Source organism: Temnothorax nylanderi, unplaced genomic scaffold (genome assembly GCF_030848795.1).
Source record: "Temnothorax nylanderi isolate EJ_2023f unplaced genomic scaffold, tnyl_v1.0 TNYL_tig0027_pilon, whole genome shotgun sequence".
Taxonomy (NCBI): domain Eukaryota; kingdom Metazoa; phylum Arthropoda; class Insecta; order Hymenoptera; family Formicidae; genus Temnothorax; species Temnothorax nylanderi.
The window spans coordinates 1176863-1192612 of record NW_027249089.1 but is presented as its reverse complement, the minus strand read 5'-3'; the positions used below and the strand labels follow the sequence as shown (position 1 = coordinate 1192612).

General features: G+C 42.6%; 1 protein-coding gene across 8 annotated transcripts in view; it reads left to right on the top strand.

Annotated features, from left to right (window-relative positions):
* Rhogef3 (Rho guanine nucleotide exchange factor 3) overlaps window positions 1-15750 on the top strand; it is a 150551-nt gene that overhangs the window by 73240 nt on the left and 61561 nt on the right. For 6 of the 8 annotated variants that reach the window (XM_071701908.1, XM_071701910.1, XM_071701909.1 and 3 more), the window contains 8 exons: window positions 207-471; window positions 1583-1881; window positions 4673-4925; window positions 5460-6379; window positions 6711-6848; window positions 7111-7505; window positions 8003-8725; window positions 8929-9382. In XM_071701908.1, the coding sequence (XP_071558009.1) occupies window positions 207-471; window positions 1583-1881; window positions 4673-4925; window positions 5460-6379; window positions 6711-6848; window positions 7111-7505; window positions 8003-8725; window positions 8929-9382 (3447 nt within the window). The remainder of the gene's footprint in view (window positions 1-206; window positions 472-1582; window positions 1882-4672; window positions 4926-5459; window positions 6380-6710; window positions 6849-7110; window positions 7506-8002; window positions 8726-8928; window positions 9383-15750) is intronic. The other 2 variants (XM_071701911.1, XM_071701912.1) reach the window with 2 other exon arrangements.

Below are 15750 nucleotides of genomic sequence, written 5' to 3'. Positions count from 1 at the left end.
AAAAAATTTATGAACTTATGTAAAGAATTCATTATAAGTAAATAGATAAAGGGTTAAAAAGTTTATTTAGATAGAATAATTTATTAGGACCCTGCTTGAATCTTCTCTGAATAATCTTTGATATATTTTTTTTATATAATCATTTCACCATCATTGACAATTATAATTAGTCGAGGAAAATTGACATTACGCGTGAATCGTTGCAGTAACGGTGGACCCAGCCGCGTGACGCTCCAGGATATCGTCAGGAGCGATCCTGGATATACGCCGAACATCGAGCACTTAGTGTTTCCGGAACGCAAGAGCAGCAATCCGAATTTGGTGGGCGTCGTCGATGGCTCGCCGCCAAGTAAATCCAAGTCAAATGCGACGAGCTCGGGAAGATCCAGACTCGCCGAGGTCTTCGCTCGGCATTACGCAAGAGGATCCTCGCAGGACTCGTCTGTTACGTCCAGAAAAAATCACGTGAATGTACGTAATCCCGAGATACAATCGCGCGAATTGTAAAATTTCATCGATCCCACACATTGTCGTTTTTTTTATCGTTATTTAATCGGGTTATGACCGGAATAAACGAAATCCTTTTTTTGTTGATCTCTATATATTTCGCGATATCATTTGTCATGTGCTCCCGAACGTGTTTCGGCCGATTGCAATATTGTAAATAAATTGACAGACGTTCTAAAATCGGGCGGCACGTCAATGCGATATTGGGTCGTGTGGAGTAATAAAAGTCAATAAAATGACACGCACGTTCGAGGTTCGAGTCATCGCGACAGATCGCTCGTACGGACGAGTTCTCCTCTTGGGCAGGACGAGAATAAAAATACTTTCTTCGACGCACGGCGGAGTTGCGCCAACCCGTCGGCGTCGGTCGTTCGTACGTGCTTCAACCGTATTTGGAAGTAGAGACCGCCGTACAGCTTCTCCTGCTCTTATGGTCACGCGAGTTTAGTCCGTGATCGACGTAATGGCGCCCTATAGCACGGCGGGCCGCTTTAGCGATTGACACAATTTCATAACGATCATGGCTGGGCGATAATGGTGCCCGTTAACGAGTCGTGGTTAATAAGGGAAACCAAAAGCGGTCGAAGAAAAGGAAACTTTGTTACTGCTATGACGTGATACGTTCGTCTCAGAGATTTCCGATTTAGAAATTTTTTCTCTTCCGAAGAAAATGCCTCGGAAATTGAGAACAATGTGTTATAAAATCATGGGAATATTAATCATCATTTAATAACAATCTCTGCATACAATAGAGGAATACTTCAATCTTGCCGCGATAATTAATTCTAAGACTACACACATGTCTCTCCAGGCGTAATTTTTTATGTATAACTCTAAATGCATGTTAAAAATAAATTTTCTTCCCAGAAAAGTGCTAGATAGCATAGAAATGATTGTGAAATCAAAATTCAAGTCTGTTTGGCTAAATCGCAAAACATAAACGAGGGAAAATCCCAAGAATGAAATTGGAATTTTCGTCTGATCTCACAGATCCGTGTGTGTAGTTCTCAGATTCAGTCGCGTCCCACGGATTTTCTGTCTGCCCACGAAGAGTGGCCTTGGATTTCGGTTACAGAGCACGTCGCTGGATAGTGGGAGCGCGATAGGTCATCAGCCGGGGTCCGGCGGGCCCACGGTGGTGACGCGGAATGCCGGGCGCCGCTGGCTCTCGCAGAACTCGCAATCCTCCAGACAGCACTCGGCCGAGGATGGGATACGTGGGGGCAACGTGGGCGTCGGAGGGCCCGTTTCGACCTTGTCCTCGAGTCAGGCCCCCGGTCAAGCCGCGCCTCCCGCCCTGCCGCCGCGCAGAGTCAGTCCGGCCGCGGATACGAGCGAGATCACCAACGCGGGTCCTATCTCGCGTGTCGACAGGTAATATCGCGTCTATCGCTTTTCTATTTAAACTACTCGCCGCCATCGGAGAGTAGTCCCGGCGTGTCCTAAATGTTCTGTGAACTCCACAACTAGTGGTATCGCGCGCTGCTTTTGGCTCGATAGTTTCTGAAACAGTAAAGACGGCAAATTGAAAAATTTAGAAAGGTTGATTGCGAATTTGGAAAGATTTTGTGAATGCATGGTTACCGCGCACAGTGGAATCGTACGGAACGTCGACGTGGTGAAACACCTTCGTGAAGCTGAAGAAGACATCCAGCTCGGATCTCGCGAAGTTAGCGTGACTGTCGTATGGGAATGACGGAGACACTTGCTCGAACGTTATCTTGTTCGTGCGCTTGTCCTTTCCGCCTAGATTCCCTCTAGATGCTGCTGGTGTTTACATACGATGTAAGTTTCATGAAGCCCAACGGACCATCGCGAGGACTACTCTCATGCTACTTCTTCGTGCACTCGGATACTCGCCGTCGAGCGTGACCTGGTTACACGAGATAATGTAAAATTCATCGGTCAAATGCCGAATCTAGAGTGACGTCGGCCGTTCTCAAGGCCGATTGCCTGTCTATTAATCTGTGAATCCTGGACAACTGGAGTTTTTCAGGAATATCCCGCACGATAAACATTTGATATTAAAAGTACCAAATTTCATACGAGAAGATACAAGATGCAGAAAAGATTTGTCTTTTTCATGCGAGACGTTTCTATCATTACTCGTAAATAAATCTAGCGACAGCAATCGCTGTATTATCGTGCGATCGATTTTAACAGATAAAAAGTAAAGATGGATAAACGTGTGTGACACACGAGAAATATTTCGCAGCGTTCAATGTGGTTATATATTGACGCAAACGTACGCGGCAATGGATTAAAAGAGAGGGTGATCACTCCATCTCACCGTCTTCTTACTCGGACCAAAAGATCGCTCTATTTAAAGAGCGGTTCTATTTAAGACAGATCGCACTATCAAAGGAAACGAACGACTCTTCGTGCCATGTCGGTTAAAAGGTAAATATGATTAATCGGGGACAGATATTCCCGTCCCAATTGATTTGTTCCGCGCGTTTCGTCAACTCCATATGTGGAGCGATATCGACGACAGGTTATTCGCAGCAAGTATCCGAAATACGCTTTGCCACCTAGTTTCACCGTTCCTATCTTTAGCCCGAATTAATTAATAGTTCCATAAATCGCACGCCTCGGATGTCGAGCTGCTCATATAAATTCTCAACGAATCGCATTTGTCTGAAAAGAATCATCGACAACTCTTTTCAGCGTTCCGTCAAATGAAGTCCAGGACCCTCGTAAAATCGCGATGACTCTCTCGACTGGAAGCTCTTGAAGCGCTTTCAGGCGACTAATTTCGCGTTTGCCCGGTGGATCAAAATTGCGTCTAATACAGCGGCATCGGGACTTTGAGACGCAGCTCGAAAGCCCTTCGAGGAGAATTTCATTTTCGGAAACGTCTTTTTCATCTCCAGCGATCTCTTTGATCACGCGCTAATCACGGCAGGCGGCAAAGACGATTGAATCTCCGATGGGCGACTTTGAACCTCCTCTAGTCTAGACCATGTGAAAATATCGATCATATCTACTCTCGGTTTATATCGCTTGATCCGCTTTGCAGTGAAATTCGTACAGCGAGACCGAAGCTCGCGCGCACATGTCTTTCTTATTAATTCAACTCGTGTGGAAATAATTTCATCTTGTCGTACGTAAAAATTTTCTTCGCGCGACGAAAGGTACAGAAAACGAAGATCTGAAACGCGAGGTACGAAGATAAGAGATACAGCCGGGGATGCATTTGTCCGCGAAATTTGAGAGATTTGCATCTATTCTTGAGAAAGACCACCTAGGTATCTGGTTTTCATGCATTCACTGCGGATTTTTAACCGGCATACAAGTTCACGCGATGCACAACCTGGATGCACCTTCGCTTAGTCTTCTCTTCTACCTTTCTCCCTTTCTCCTTTTTATATATCGCTGTATAAATATTTATGGCTGCAACATCAAGCATGATATAAATATCGTCGAATGGGAAAGAGAAGCGAGTAAAAATACCACGCGTGAGAAAGATGTGGATGCGCGGGGACGTGTACAAGCAAAAACGACTGCATCTATCTTACTTGAAGACGTCGGCGGAAACGGGAGGCTTCCAACTGTGCCGACTGTCGCGTATAAAATCCCCGGAGATGCTAAAGTGCACCGCGAGTCGATTTCCTTTTCCAACGAAGTAAAGCAAAAAATTCTGGATTCGATGATAGCAAATCAAAAAGAGGTCGAACAACCGTGCGAAGAAAGAACTTTTTATAGTTTCAGCTTGCTCGATCTCGATGCTTCGAGGCACGCGAAGAGAAAAGATTGCGCAGTTTTATAAAATTTGTTAAATTAAGATCGGATGCGCGTTAAAATAAAATCAATTAAATAAATTATATAATATTTGAGGAGCTACAATAAACGAAAGAGAACTGCGATCGTTTTCCTTTATAATTGAATAAGATGAAAAAAGTCAAGCAAATTCTACTTCCCGAATATCATTGTTTTATTTTATATATTTTTTATAATTAAATCTCTCTTTAAAAAGTAACAATTTTATGTTCGACAAGCTCTGTCTCGTCGATACTAATCGACAGCAATCCCATCAATCGCTTGAACCACATAAACGTGAAATAAATCTTATTTGAAGAGTAAACATTTATATGTGGCGTAAGAATGATTATTCTTGGCACCGCACACGGAACCGTTCTCGAAAAGAGGCAAATTTCGGTTGCAGAGGTCCAAACGTGTCGATCCTCCATCTCCGAAACGCTTCGGCGGACCCTTGGGAGGTCGGCTCTCAAGGTTCCTCGTACAGCGTCGGCAGCAACAAGAGTCAGACAGCGAGCTGCAGAGGGAAATCCGGCGGGAACGCGCGTGGATCCTACAGCCGCGGTAGTTCGATACCATCCCTAAAACGTCACGATACATCCACGTCGGCCGCGCCGACGTCAAGCCTCAAGCAGCATCGCCAAGACAGCCACGGTCAGGTGAGGAAATCGCAGAAACGTCGGAAACATTCCGCCCGCGCCAGTTCATCCGCGAGCTTGGAAGTAGGGGGTCAAATTTATACGGAAGTTCGCGAAAAAAAAAACGATTCTATGGATCGCCGCAGTAAATGTTAATTTAAGTTAAATGAGTTCCTGCCGAGTACCGCTTTAACAAGAGAATCATTTAAATCACGGTTAGCGTTGATTAATATTTGCGGAAACGGCTCTATATGATTTATATTCTATAATATAATGCAATCAACTTTTGTTCTAAATATTATGGAGAAGACTATAATGGGGAGTAATGTACATGGGTGCACGTTCTAACTTTTTTAACTTTATAAACTAATGTTATTCTTTTTTTTCCGGAGTTAAATTGACCTAATCTAACCTACAATAATTGTCGCATTAGCCAAATTTATCACAGTAGAGTTGTTCAAATACAAATCAACGTGATGAAGTGTACGTGACGCTAGGAGATTTGGGTACGACACTTAGGATGTCTATTAGCGACGAGGATTCTCCCCTGTGCAGGTCTCCAGTTCCCGTCGACGCGACGCCGTAAACTCCTTCCTGTCGGGCAATAGCGGCACTTCCGGCGAGCTGTTTATCAGCGGTAACTGCAGCCGCGAACTCTCGCCCGTGCGATGGTGCGATCGCGAGGTCGACGGCGTTTACCTGGGCCGCTCCGGCTGGGTACAAGTGCAGCAGCGGTCACTCGACGAGAATCGCCGTGCGAACTACGAGAGCAACCTGGTGACTGCGACCACCGGCACTCTACCGTTGTCGCGACGGACGGCGGTCAAGTTGGCGGACTATCATTGCAACAGCGAGCCGGGCAAGTGTCCGCAGGACTTTACCAGAGGATTGGACTCGCAGCGACCCGACTTCCTCGCGCTGCACAGCCAGGATTACGATTCCATCACTACCAGCGCTTGCACGTCGCCGCACAGCATCCCGGAGTCCTTCTCCCCGCCGTCGATTACGCCGATTATATCGCCGCCGCCGGCGTTCCAGGACGCCGTCGCCGGCAGAAAATCTTCCTCCTCCAGACATTCGTCTTCTGCTGCCGTGCGTAGCAATTACGGCGGCAAGGCCCCTTTTCTACCGCGATCAAATGCCATTGTCGATAGCGACATTATTAGTCCGCCACCGTCGCCGCCACCTCACCAGGTCAACTGGAGCTCTCTACCGTCCGCGTCCAGGAAGAATTCCGGCTTGGCGTCCTCCAGATCGAAGAGACAGAACGCCAGCCAGCAGCAGCAGCAGTATCGCATGGCACAGGCCAAGTCCCTGGAAGATCAATCGTCCTCCAGAAGGTCGCAATTCGCGCAGAGATATATCGAATCATCCAGCTCGTCGTCGTCGTCGATGGGATTCAGGAGCCTCGACAGTTGCGTCACAAAGCCCATTATGCCTAGTCTGGCGGAGAACACGGATTCTTCGGTAGAGGGGTATGTAAAATCTATGATAAACGATTCTGTTAACCAACTTGATTTTATTAATAATTAAGAATGATCACGTTTAATCTTGATTATAAATATTTAAATTTATAATTAACATTGATTGCAGCAGAGTTAAATGAACAAGAACATTTACATTCTCTCTATTAATCATCGTATTGTATTTTATTCTATTATCTTATTAATCTATTAATTTGTATTCTATATGAATTATAAGTATAATAATATAAATTAATATAACATAAAACGTTAACGTTAACAAAATTTTAAAAAAACTTAAAAAAAATACAATATATTCAAAATATCGATTTTTCGATACTAGATATGAAGATGGCGATGAGGATGATAATCCTAGTTCATCCTTAAATCTCAGTCTGGTGTCGTCATCGGCTCTTGCGTTGAATTCGTCCACAGAATCGATACGTGCCAACGGCGAACGAATATCGCCCAACAGGCAAGGGTATGCATATAAACTTATGCTTATGAAAACTTATGCTTATGAAATTCTTACAAAAATAGAAATTTAACGTAGAAGATAGTCAAAATTGTAAATATTTCCTCTATCGATTTTTTAATTCGTACAATACGCGAATATTTGAGGCCATTACTTTCACATATTTCCACTCTTGTTTAATTAATATTTTATACATTAAAAGAAAAAGTTAATTTAATATTTCACCACAAAGTGTTTCGCGATGTTATGTGAAAATGAAATGCCAAAGTGTTACGTCTAGGAGAATCCATAGAAACCAACAGGGGCTTAGAAGGTCGCCCGGATCCTCCGAGTCGGGAAAGCAGATGTTCAATTCGCCCTCCTCAACGTCTTCCTCGTCTAGCAGCGAGGGACGACAAGGGCGGTCACCCACGCCTAATCCATACAGACGCGGCAATCCCTCGCGACAGCACCAGAGCGCCAGGGTCAATCAGGAGACGCCCGATTGTCATGAATCCCGAGTTAGAAGATCCAGGAGCCTCCAATTGCCGGAGAAAAGGTCACCAGGAACGACGGGTCCGCAGAGAGATCATTCCCGAGAGTCGAATGAGGCACACAGAGTCGTCGTTAAGATTGTGAACGATCGGGGTAGCGACAGGTCCAAGCGCCATGTTCTTCAAAACAGTGAGTACCATCCCTGGGATATCTTATGTTTTAACTTTCGCTGTTGCATACGTGTATCGAATAATTGCAATTCACGGAGAATAAATGTACGCAAGCGTACCTTTTATAAACCTCGTGTTCTCGATAAAAAGATAATCATCATATGCAGGCAGCAGGAAATCTTTAAATCTTTATGAATTATTTTTACTCTTATATATATATATATATTTTTTTTAATGTATTTATATCTATCCATTTTTCACACATTTTACAAAAAGATCAACAATACAAAGTTTTGTAAAACATAAAAAATGTAAAAAGAATAGAAAATTTATGAAATATTTTAAAAATGCATTAAAAGATTAACGATTAGAAATCAAATGTTTATCACATAAAGTTTGGCAATCTAACTGAACGAAAAGAAATATTTTTGAAAAATAAACAATCGATTATCATGTCGGCGAATCGATCAAATTAATCTCATCCCCGTATTCGATCATTTTCCCCAAATTCTTTAGGAAAAGCTCAGTCCACAGATGACACCATAAATGAGAATCTTTTCCGCGAAACGGAGATGGTGACCGAATACCTGTATGGCACGCGTAGTCGCGTCGTGCCGAGAAATTTGTTGTCAAGCCGCTATGAGAGCCGTCGCGACGAGAGTCAAGAGCAGAGGCGAGGCAATTCCAACACATATGACGTCTACATCATCTCCTCCAAGCAGCAGCAGCAATCGTCGAAAACATCGAATTCTTCGCAGTCCCAACAACAGCAGCAGCAGCAGCAGCAGCAGTCTCAGCAACAACAGCAACAATTAAGGCGGCCGCGAATGCTGCAGAGAGGCGCTACGACACCAAATACGAACGCACCGTCCGCCAATCAAGACTTTTGCATCAGCCCAGACACAAAGCTGCGCTGCAACAGCAGCACATGCGACTTTTGGCCCCACTGCTCACAAAGGGAAACCTTGTACTCGCCGAATCAGGCACCACCGCCCGTTTTCATGAAGCTGTCACAGAGCTATCCGGCGCATCAGAGACTCTCCACCGACGCTGGCAGCCATCGTGGAAGTGCCAGCTCCTCGCCGGCTTCCCTCGAGCGGATGGATGATCGAGAGCTTCGCGAAAGAGACAACGCAAGGAAGAGCAGAAGCAGCCAGCAGGGCAAGTATCAAGAGAGACCCAAGAGCGTGCTCAAACAGGGCAATAGATGGTCGCCGTTGGAGGGAACCAACGGGAATGGTCCGTAATAGTTCGATTAACAAAAAATTTATCCCACCCTGAATTAAATTTTTACAGTCATAGAACCGGATTCTTATTTTAAATTGACAGATATTATGTCTTATTTTTTTAAGAAAAGTATTTTTTTTTTTAAGTTTTTATTTTAACGTCTAATAAGTGGAATAATTTATATTGCATCTATATTAGCGTTTTTTATAAAGCAGGCTCCGGAGCAGAGAAAAAAGATCAGATGCACCACCGAATGTACCGGAAGCCCGACTTCCCGGGCTCCTTCGAAGGCGCTGACAGCAAGGATAGGAGGGTGTCGCCCATCCAAGGGATGAATGTCAATAGATCGCCTAGTGGCGGTCCGATCGTCTCCTCGTCGACGAACACCTCGTCGTCCTCGAGCAGCGATATCTGGATCACCACGTCGGATCGCACGGTGACGAAGAGCCCGCGGAACGCAAAGAGCTCCGGTGCGTCCACGCCGATGGAGGATGCTGTGATCGGTTCGCTCAAGACGTTGATAGAGCCACCGAAGGACGGCACGCTGTCCAGGCCTGGCAGCGCGCCCACCCGAGGTGAAGACTCGCTTACAGGCGACATCGTCTTGGATCCTCATCAGCGATCCTTATCGCTGCCCAAGTCCTTCCTGGCGCACAACACGGCGGACGGGTAAGTACTCGCAGTAAAATTCTTTTCTCCCACGTTGTTTTCCCCGAGTATACGACTCATCCGCGGCGATAGATCTCATAAAGCGGGATCTCGATGGGAATGTCGCCCGTAGCCAGCCTTCTCGTCCCATTTGAACGAAACGACGCGACGGAGGCAATTTCGAGGCGGACGGCCTCGCAGATTCACGAATGGATTCGCCTTAAATACAATGCGCGTCCGCGGCCGCGCTCGTTTAAATCCTGCGGTTAAGTTTACTGGGTTGCCGGGCCACCGTGCCGCGCACCCGTTCGATTGCTCCCGGTAGTCCCGGTAATTGGCTCTCGATCGAAACCCCGTCGGGTATTCCATTATACGTGCTCTGCATACGCGAGTCGCGTCAGGACGGCCTATCGGACTCGATGCATCCTTGGGATTAGATTTAAGCCTCCAATACGAATGTTACGGCCGGCGTGCCCCGCACGCTTATTAGCAAGCTTCCCTGAAATCGATATTAAAGTATTCTAAGTTATTACGGGGTACATTGGCGCGCGACTTAAAAAAATCCAATTGCAAATCCGCTTTTAACGAAGCACGCTTTTAACGTTTCGATTTTTAGAGAGGCGCTATAAAAGTTCTCATAATTATTACTTCTGCAATAATCCGATAAAGTACGAGAAGCTGATCGTTATAGGTACATATCGGATTTTATATATGTCATCCTTCAAAATACAATTTCCCTCAAATCAGGTTTTGAAATGGAAATAGAAATGAGTACAGTTTAAACACGTACGTAGATTCGTAGATTAATATTTTTACAGCATTGAAATTCCATCGGCAAATATTTGTATAACACAAAGGCACATTCGAGATTTCACTCACGTTCATTTCAGTTCGTTTACAAGTTCCAATGTAAAGCTGTCAAAAGATACAAGTAATAAAGTATCGAAATTAAAAGTATTGAAATTAAAATTGAAAAAAAAAAATATATTGAAAGACAGATTATTCAGAGGAATCTGGAGGACTCGCGCCGCAAAGCGTCGCAGCTGACACAATATTAATACACCTGACGTTATATTTATTACACGTTAAATGACACCCTCGTCCCTGTCGAGAGACGAGAGACCGCGAGGCTGTCCGTATAAAAACACGCGCGCTCACGCAAAACAGCACGTGTGAAGCTTTCAATTAAACTGTCGCAGGGAGGCGGCATGGCATCACGACAGTCGCCGGCGCGTGCTTTGTCCGGCGGGCAAATGTAATTTTAGCGACGCAACCTCGAGTATTTTATTTCTCCACGCAGGATTGTCCTCGATCGCGAAATGACGAATGACGTGGGGATCCGCGATGATGACACGACGCTAATAGCGTAATCACGCGCATCGACGTATCCCGCGCGAGAAAACGTGTTAATTTCTCGTTAATTTCTCGCGTTGCTACCGCCGCGGCGCCGTCCCTGCATTTCACCCTGTCAGACTGACAATAAGCTCGTTTACTCTTGAAACTCACCGGCGGCGCGGCGGCTGCTATCGCCTGCCAATTTGCGGTCTCGCGCACGAATGCGAACGCATGCGATTCGGCGCGACCTAATTCTCAATTTAATTCCTCGACCGTCGCAACGGTAACGAACGTCAATGTCAATAATAACTTTTGCGTCGCGAGAGTTTTTCTTTGTTTGGAGGCGCGCGTGCGAAGCATGACACGACGTAATCGTGCGTTCATCGAGCTGATTGAGCACGCGGGTAAACTCATCCACTCGCGGCCCACGTGCGATTCGTGCCTTCGTGCCGACGCGGGATAATGAAGCGGGCCTCGCCGAATTGGCAGGAACAATGAACGATTTCCGATTGACTGTCGTTATTTTCGACGCAAAATGCCGAACGCGTTCTTCGCCGGAAACGAAGGGAAAAGGGAAACATTGAGAATACAAGTTCAACATCGATTTTCTCTCCTTCTCTCCTGAGAATTTGCAATTTTCAAGTTAGCACGCGAACTTGGAATTCTCGAATATTCAATTCCGCGATATCGTCTTGTTGCCGACCGATCTCTCGATCGCTAAACCTCGTCCGGTTGGTCGTTTCGGACGCGCCATCAGACTTACAAACTCGACGTTATACGCGCCGCGCCGAGTTTCCAACGTTTCTGAACTCGACAGTTAATCCGGTAAGCGCAAAGTTCCGCGAGATCCGCGGCACGTAACTCCCTGCCTTCTTTCTAACATTCGTTACATTCGTGAAACGCAAAACTTTTGATCCGCCGATCTCTCCGCATGAGTTTGCATTGTACGAAGTAGCGCCGGAAGCCGTTCTCGAGTTCGTCGAAGCGGAAGACGTTGGATGTCTGCGAAAAATCGCGTATATGTAAAACGTACGAGATGTTAAGGAATGCAAATTTCAAGATCATCTCGCAAGTCAACATAAAATAGTTGATACTCGAAGGATTCAGCTGAAAATTTCCAAAAGAAATAAGAGATCCTGTTGATTATAAGCCGTTTTATACTACTTTATTTACATCACATACATATATCTAACATTATTTATAAATAATATTAAATATATCTACAAATATTTACATACCAATATATAGATATCTAGACAGATATTTAACATTATTTCCTCATATATTTTTAACACGTTATAAAAGCGTGTCGACAAATATTAATTTATTGATATCGCAACCATTCGCGTGGCAAATCGTTTATTTTGGTGACACATCCAGATCATTGTTCATCCCTCTCCATTAACCCCGTAATAGTGCATACTACAGATCACACAGCGTTCGCCGTAAACACCCCCCCCCCCCCTAATAAAAGTGACAGCCGGTAAATGGAATAAACTCTATTGTCGACAAGTGACAATATCGATCTTTATCTAGGCCGTCAAATCTCACTTTGCGCGCGCGATAACTGACATTTATTTAATATTTATGGAGTGTTATCTATCAAGAGAAACCACATTTCCCCGTTCACGACGCCATAAAAGTGTCACCGTTCGATGTATCACGCTACCCTTCTTTTTACCAGATCCGCCTCGGGGACATCCCTTAATCATTCTCTGCACTTTTCTTTCGCCTTCTCTAATCGAAAGAATCTCCTGACAAAAAGGCACGTACCGACAAATTTCCGGAGTTATAAGGATAATAGCAAATTTCGCGAAAGACGATTAAAAATTAATTATATAACGATTAACAGTTTGCCTTTTTTGTAACTTATGATTTGTAACTTATAAGATGTATTAATTCATGAAAAGAATGTCGTTCTTTCTTAATTTAATATCTGAATCTTTTAATTTACTCGTAAATGAACTGCTGATAAATCGCTGTTTGAATCGCTGTTTAAATAACAAGAAGAATTTGAAAGAACTTTTTACGTGTTTTTTTTTTTATGTGTCTTCTATTTGCTCTGCGAAATAGAAAAATTTATTAGATCCGCCACTGGACACGGAGCAAGAACAGCAGCGTTTTATGGTCAAGTAAACTCTTGTTTACCTTTCTGGCGAAAACGACGCCTACGTGTGTCGAAAACCGTGTATGTGGGCGTGGAAACCGAGAGACGGCTTCTTGGTTGCAAAGCTCGATTCCGCGCCGTATATCGATGACGACCACACGCTCGCAGTATTAATCTTCCGGAGGTCGTAATTCGCGCGACAGGTGGTCGGCCAAATCTCGAGGCATCGACCGCCGATACCGATTAGAGAGGGAAATTGTTTAATTGTTCGGCGGACTAATCCGAGATTAACGTCTTGGATGATTCTATAATACTCGTACATTTCACAAATTACTCCGAGTCTTTTCTGTAGAACTTGTTGACGTATCGTTTTATCGAGATTTATTCGAAGCGCGCCTTCTCTCTTCAGAACCACCGAGTCTACCGAACTTTTATTTCATACGAGATTACACTCGAGTCAGATTACTCTTGGAAGCGCGAGTACATAGAAAATCGAGCGCAAACTCGACAATGAGCGAGAAAAAGCGATCTCTGAAACGTATAACTGTTAACAAAAAATCAATTAATTTTTATTGATTCTTTTTTCGAAGATCCAACCTCGTGCGGTTATAAATATCAGTGTTTTAGTTTTTTTTTTTCGAATATGCGATATTTAAACGTACGCGAAATATATAACATTGCGCATCGACCTGTCGAATTAAAAGCGCTTGAAACGATGAAAATCGCGCCCGCGTCCCCTCAATCGTCGTTCGCGTTATATTTGGAACTTCATCGCTCGCATCGCTGCATCCTGTTGCCGCTAATTTTCTTTGGCCTATTTCGCTGATCCTCATGTAGACGGAATTGTAGACGGATGAGTATCGATTTCGCCGCCGCACGTGCCCATTCGCACCCATAATTGGGACAGCGCTGCATCGCGCACTTGATACACTTGAAAGCGCAAACCGTTCGCGTTTCGTGTCAAAGTCAAGCGGAAATTACGATTTCTACTCGTCAGTTTGATAGCGCAATCCGGTGCCTTGATTAATCAGCGAATTGCGATTCGACGCATTTAGCGTTGCGCATCAGCAACAATTGCGCGTGCCATTAATCACTGCCCGAGTGATGCACTGCGAGTATCAAGCTCCTAAATTATCGGCTGGCTGACGCGCTTTCTATGATTTTATTAACCTCTAGATCACAACATTAATCACTAAATGGTTCTTTTTTCCCCGCGCGTAATCGTGTGCGTAATAATTAGAGATTGATGTCTCATCCTCCAGGCGAAAAGAAACAGGGTCACTGTAAATGTAATTGAACAAACAAAATAAGTTGTTTCTCTCTCTCTCTCTCTCTCTCTCTCTCTATATATATATATATATATATATATATATATATATATATATCGGGAATGTTGCAAGTATTAAATTTATAGACAGAGAAAGCAGCTAAGTAGTCAAAATGATTTCTAAGATATGAATATTCGCAGTATTTTTTAGCTCTTTCGTAATATGCGCATCGATAGCCAACTACGATATTTAGGTGAAAACGATCTGTTCGATTGAGACTCGTGTTTCAAGTAAGGATTACGTGACCGCGTTACGTCTACAATAACAACACTGGTTTGGTCAGTACCAACACGTGCCACGTAGGAAGATTTGAGATAGTGATGTCAAGTTTAAACGCATGTATATTGATCAGATCAAGCAAACGCTTTCTTCCTCGTTAACTTTTTGCTGTATATATCTCTAACCACTGTCATACTCTCATGGCATGATTAATATACTTTGCATTAATAGTGTTAGATATCCTTGCATGCAAATATTATACCTTGAATTTTTTTTATTTCAACATATTTATTTTTATACTTTTTTTACATGTTTCAATATAAACAATAAACAATATACTAATTGTTTATAAACAATAAAAACGCATAAAATATTATGTATAAACTAAAAAAATTTGAAAAATATAATGAAATTATTTTTATATATCAAAGAAAATGATAAAGTTTGCTAAAAATGAAGAAAACCTAACGTAAAAACATTGGCTACCACAACTGCAACAATTTTAATATATTTATCGCGTATTAGTTATATTCAGTTAATTCATACAATACACAATTGCATTTATTGTATTCAATACACACAATAATTTGATTTTAGTCAATTTGATTTGACTGTATTCGATTATATAAAATTGATAGAAAAGTCTGGCTATTAGTAATAACTTCTTTTATTATAGCAATCGAGATGCTTTTATGCGTATATAAAAACAAACATATAATTTGCAACAATTTTTGTATATTGTATTATATTATTCTTTAGTGAATGATTAAAATCTCGATATAATTCGATATAAATCATACATTTTTTTTATATAAAAATTAAAACATTATCTTTGATTGATGAAACAAGGCCGAATTACTTTGCGTTAAATTTTCTTAACTTTAACTAATTAATCTTATATGTCACTTTAAGAAATTAAAATTTATATCCCCTCCTCTTCCCCATCTGCACCTGACATGACAGACACATTCCACTACACAAGATATATAAAATAACAATTTCTATATATATATATATATATTATACATATGTGTTAATTATAAATGTGTAAATTAACTCTATATTTTATTTGGACCAAAAAAAGTTATAGATTATAATAACCATTATTTTATACTTTATGATATGTACCAAACTAATAAATCATAAAGTACGAAATAAATTAAAATAAGATGTTTGCTAGATTTGGCGAATTGTTATATAATATTTTCCGGCGTAATTTTAATGTGGATGGCCTTCAATCATTCACATTAAAACTATCAAACCATCAAAATGGTCTTAAACTAACAAACGTAAACTTTTCTTGAAATCTAATAATTGTACGAGAGAAAATGGCAATTATAAATCATTTTAAAAAATTGTTAATTTTTAAAGCAAGTTAAAACACACATTTTTTTTAAGTA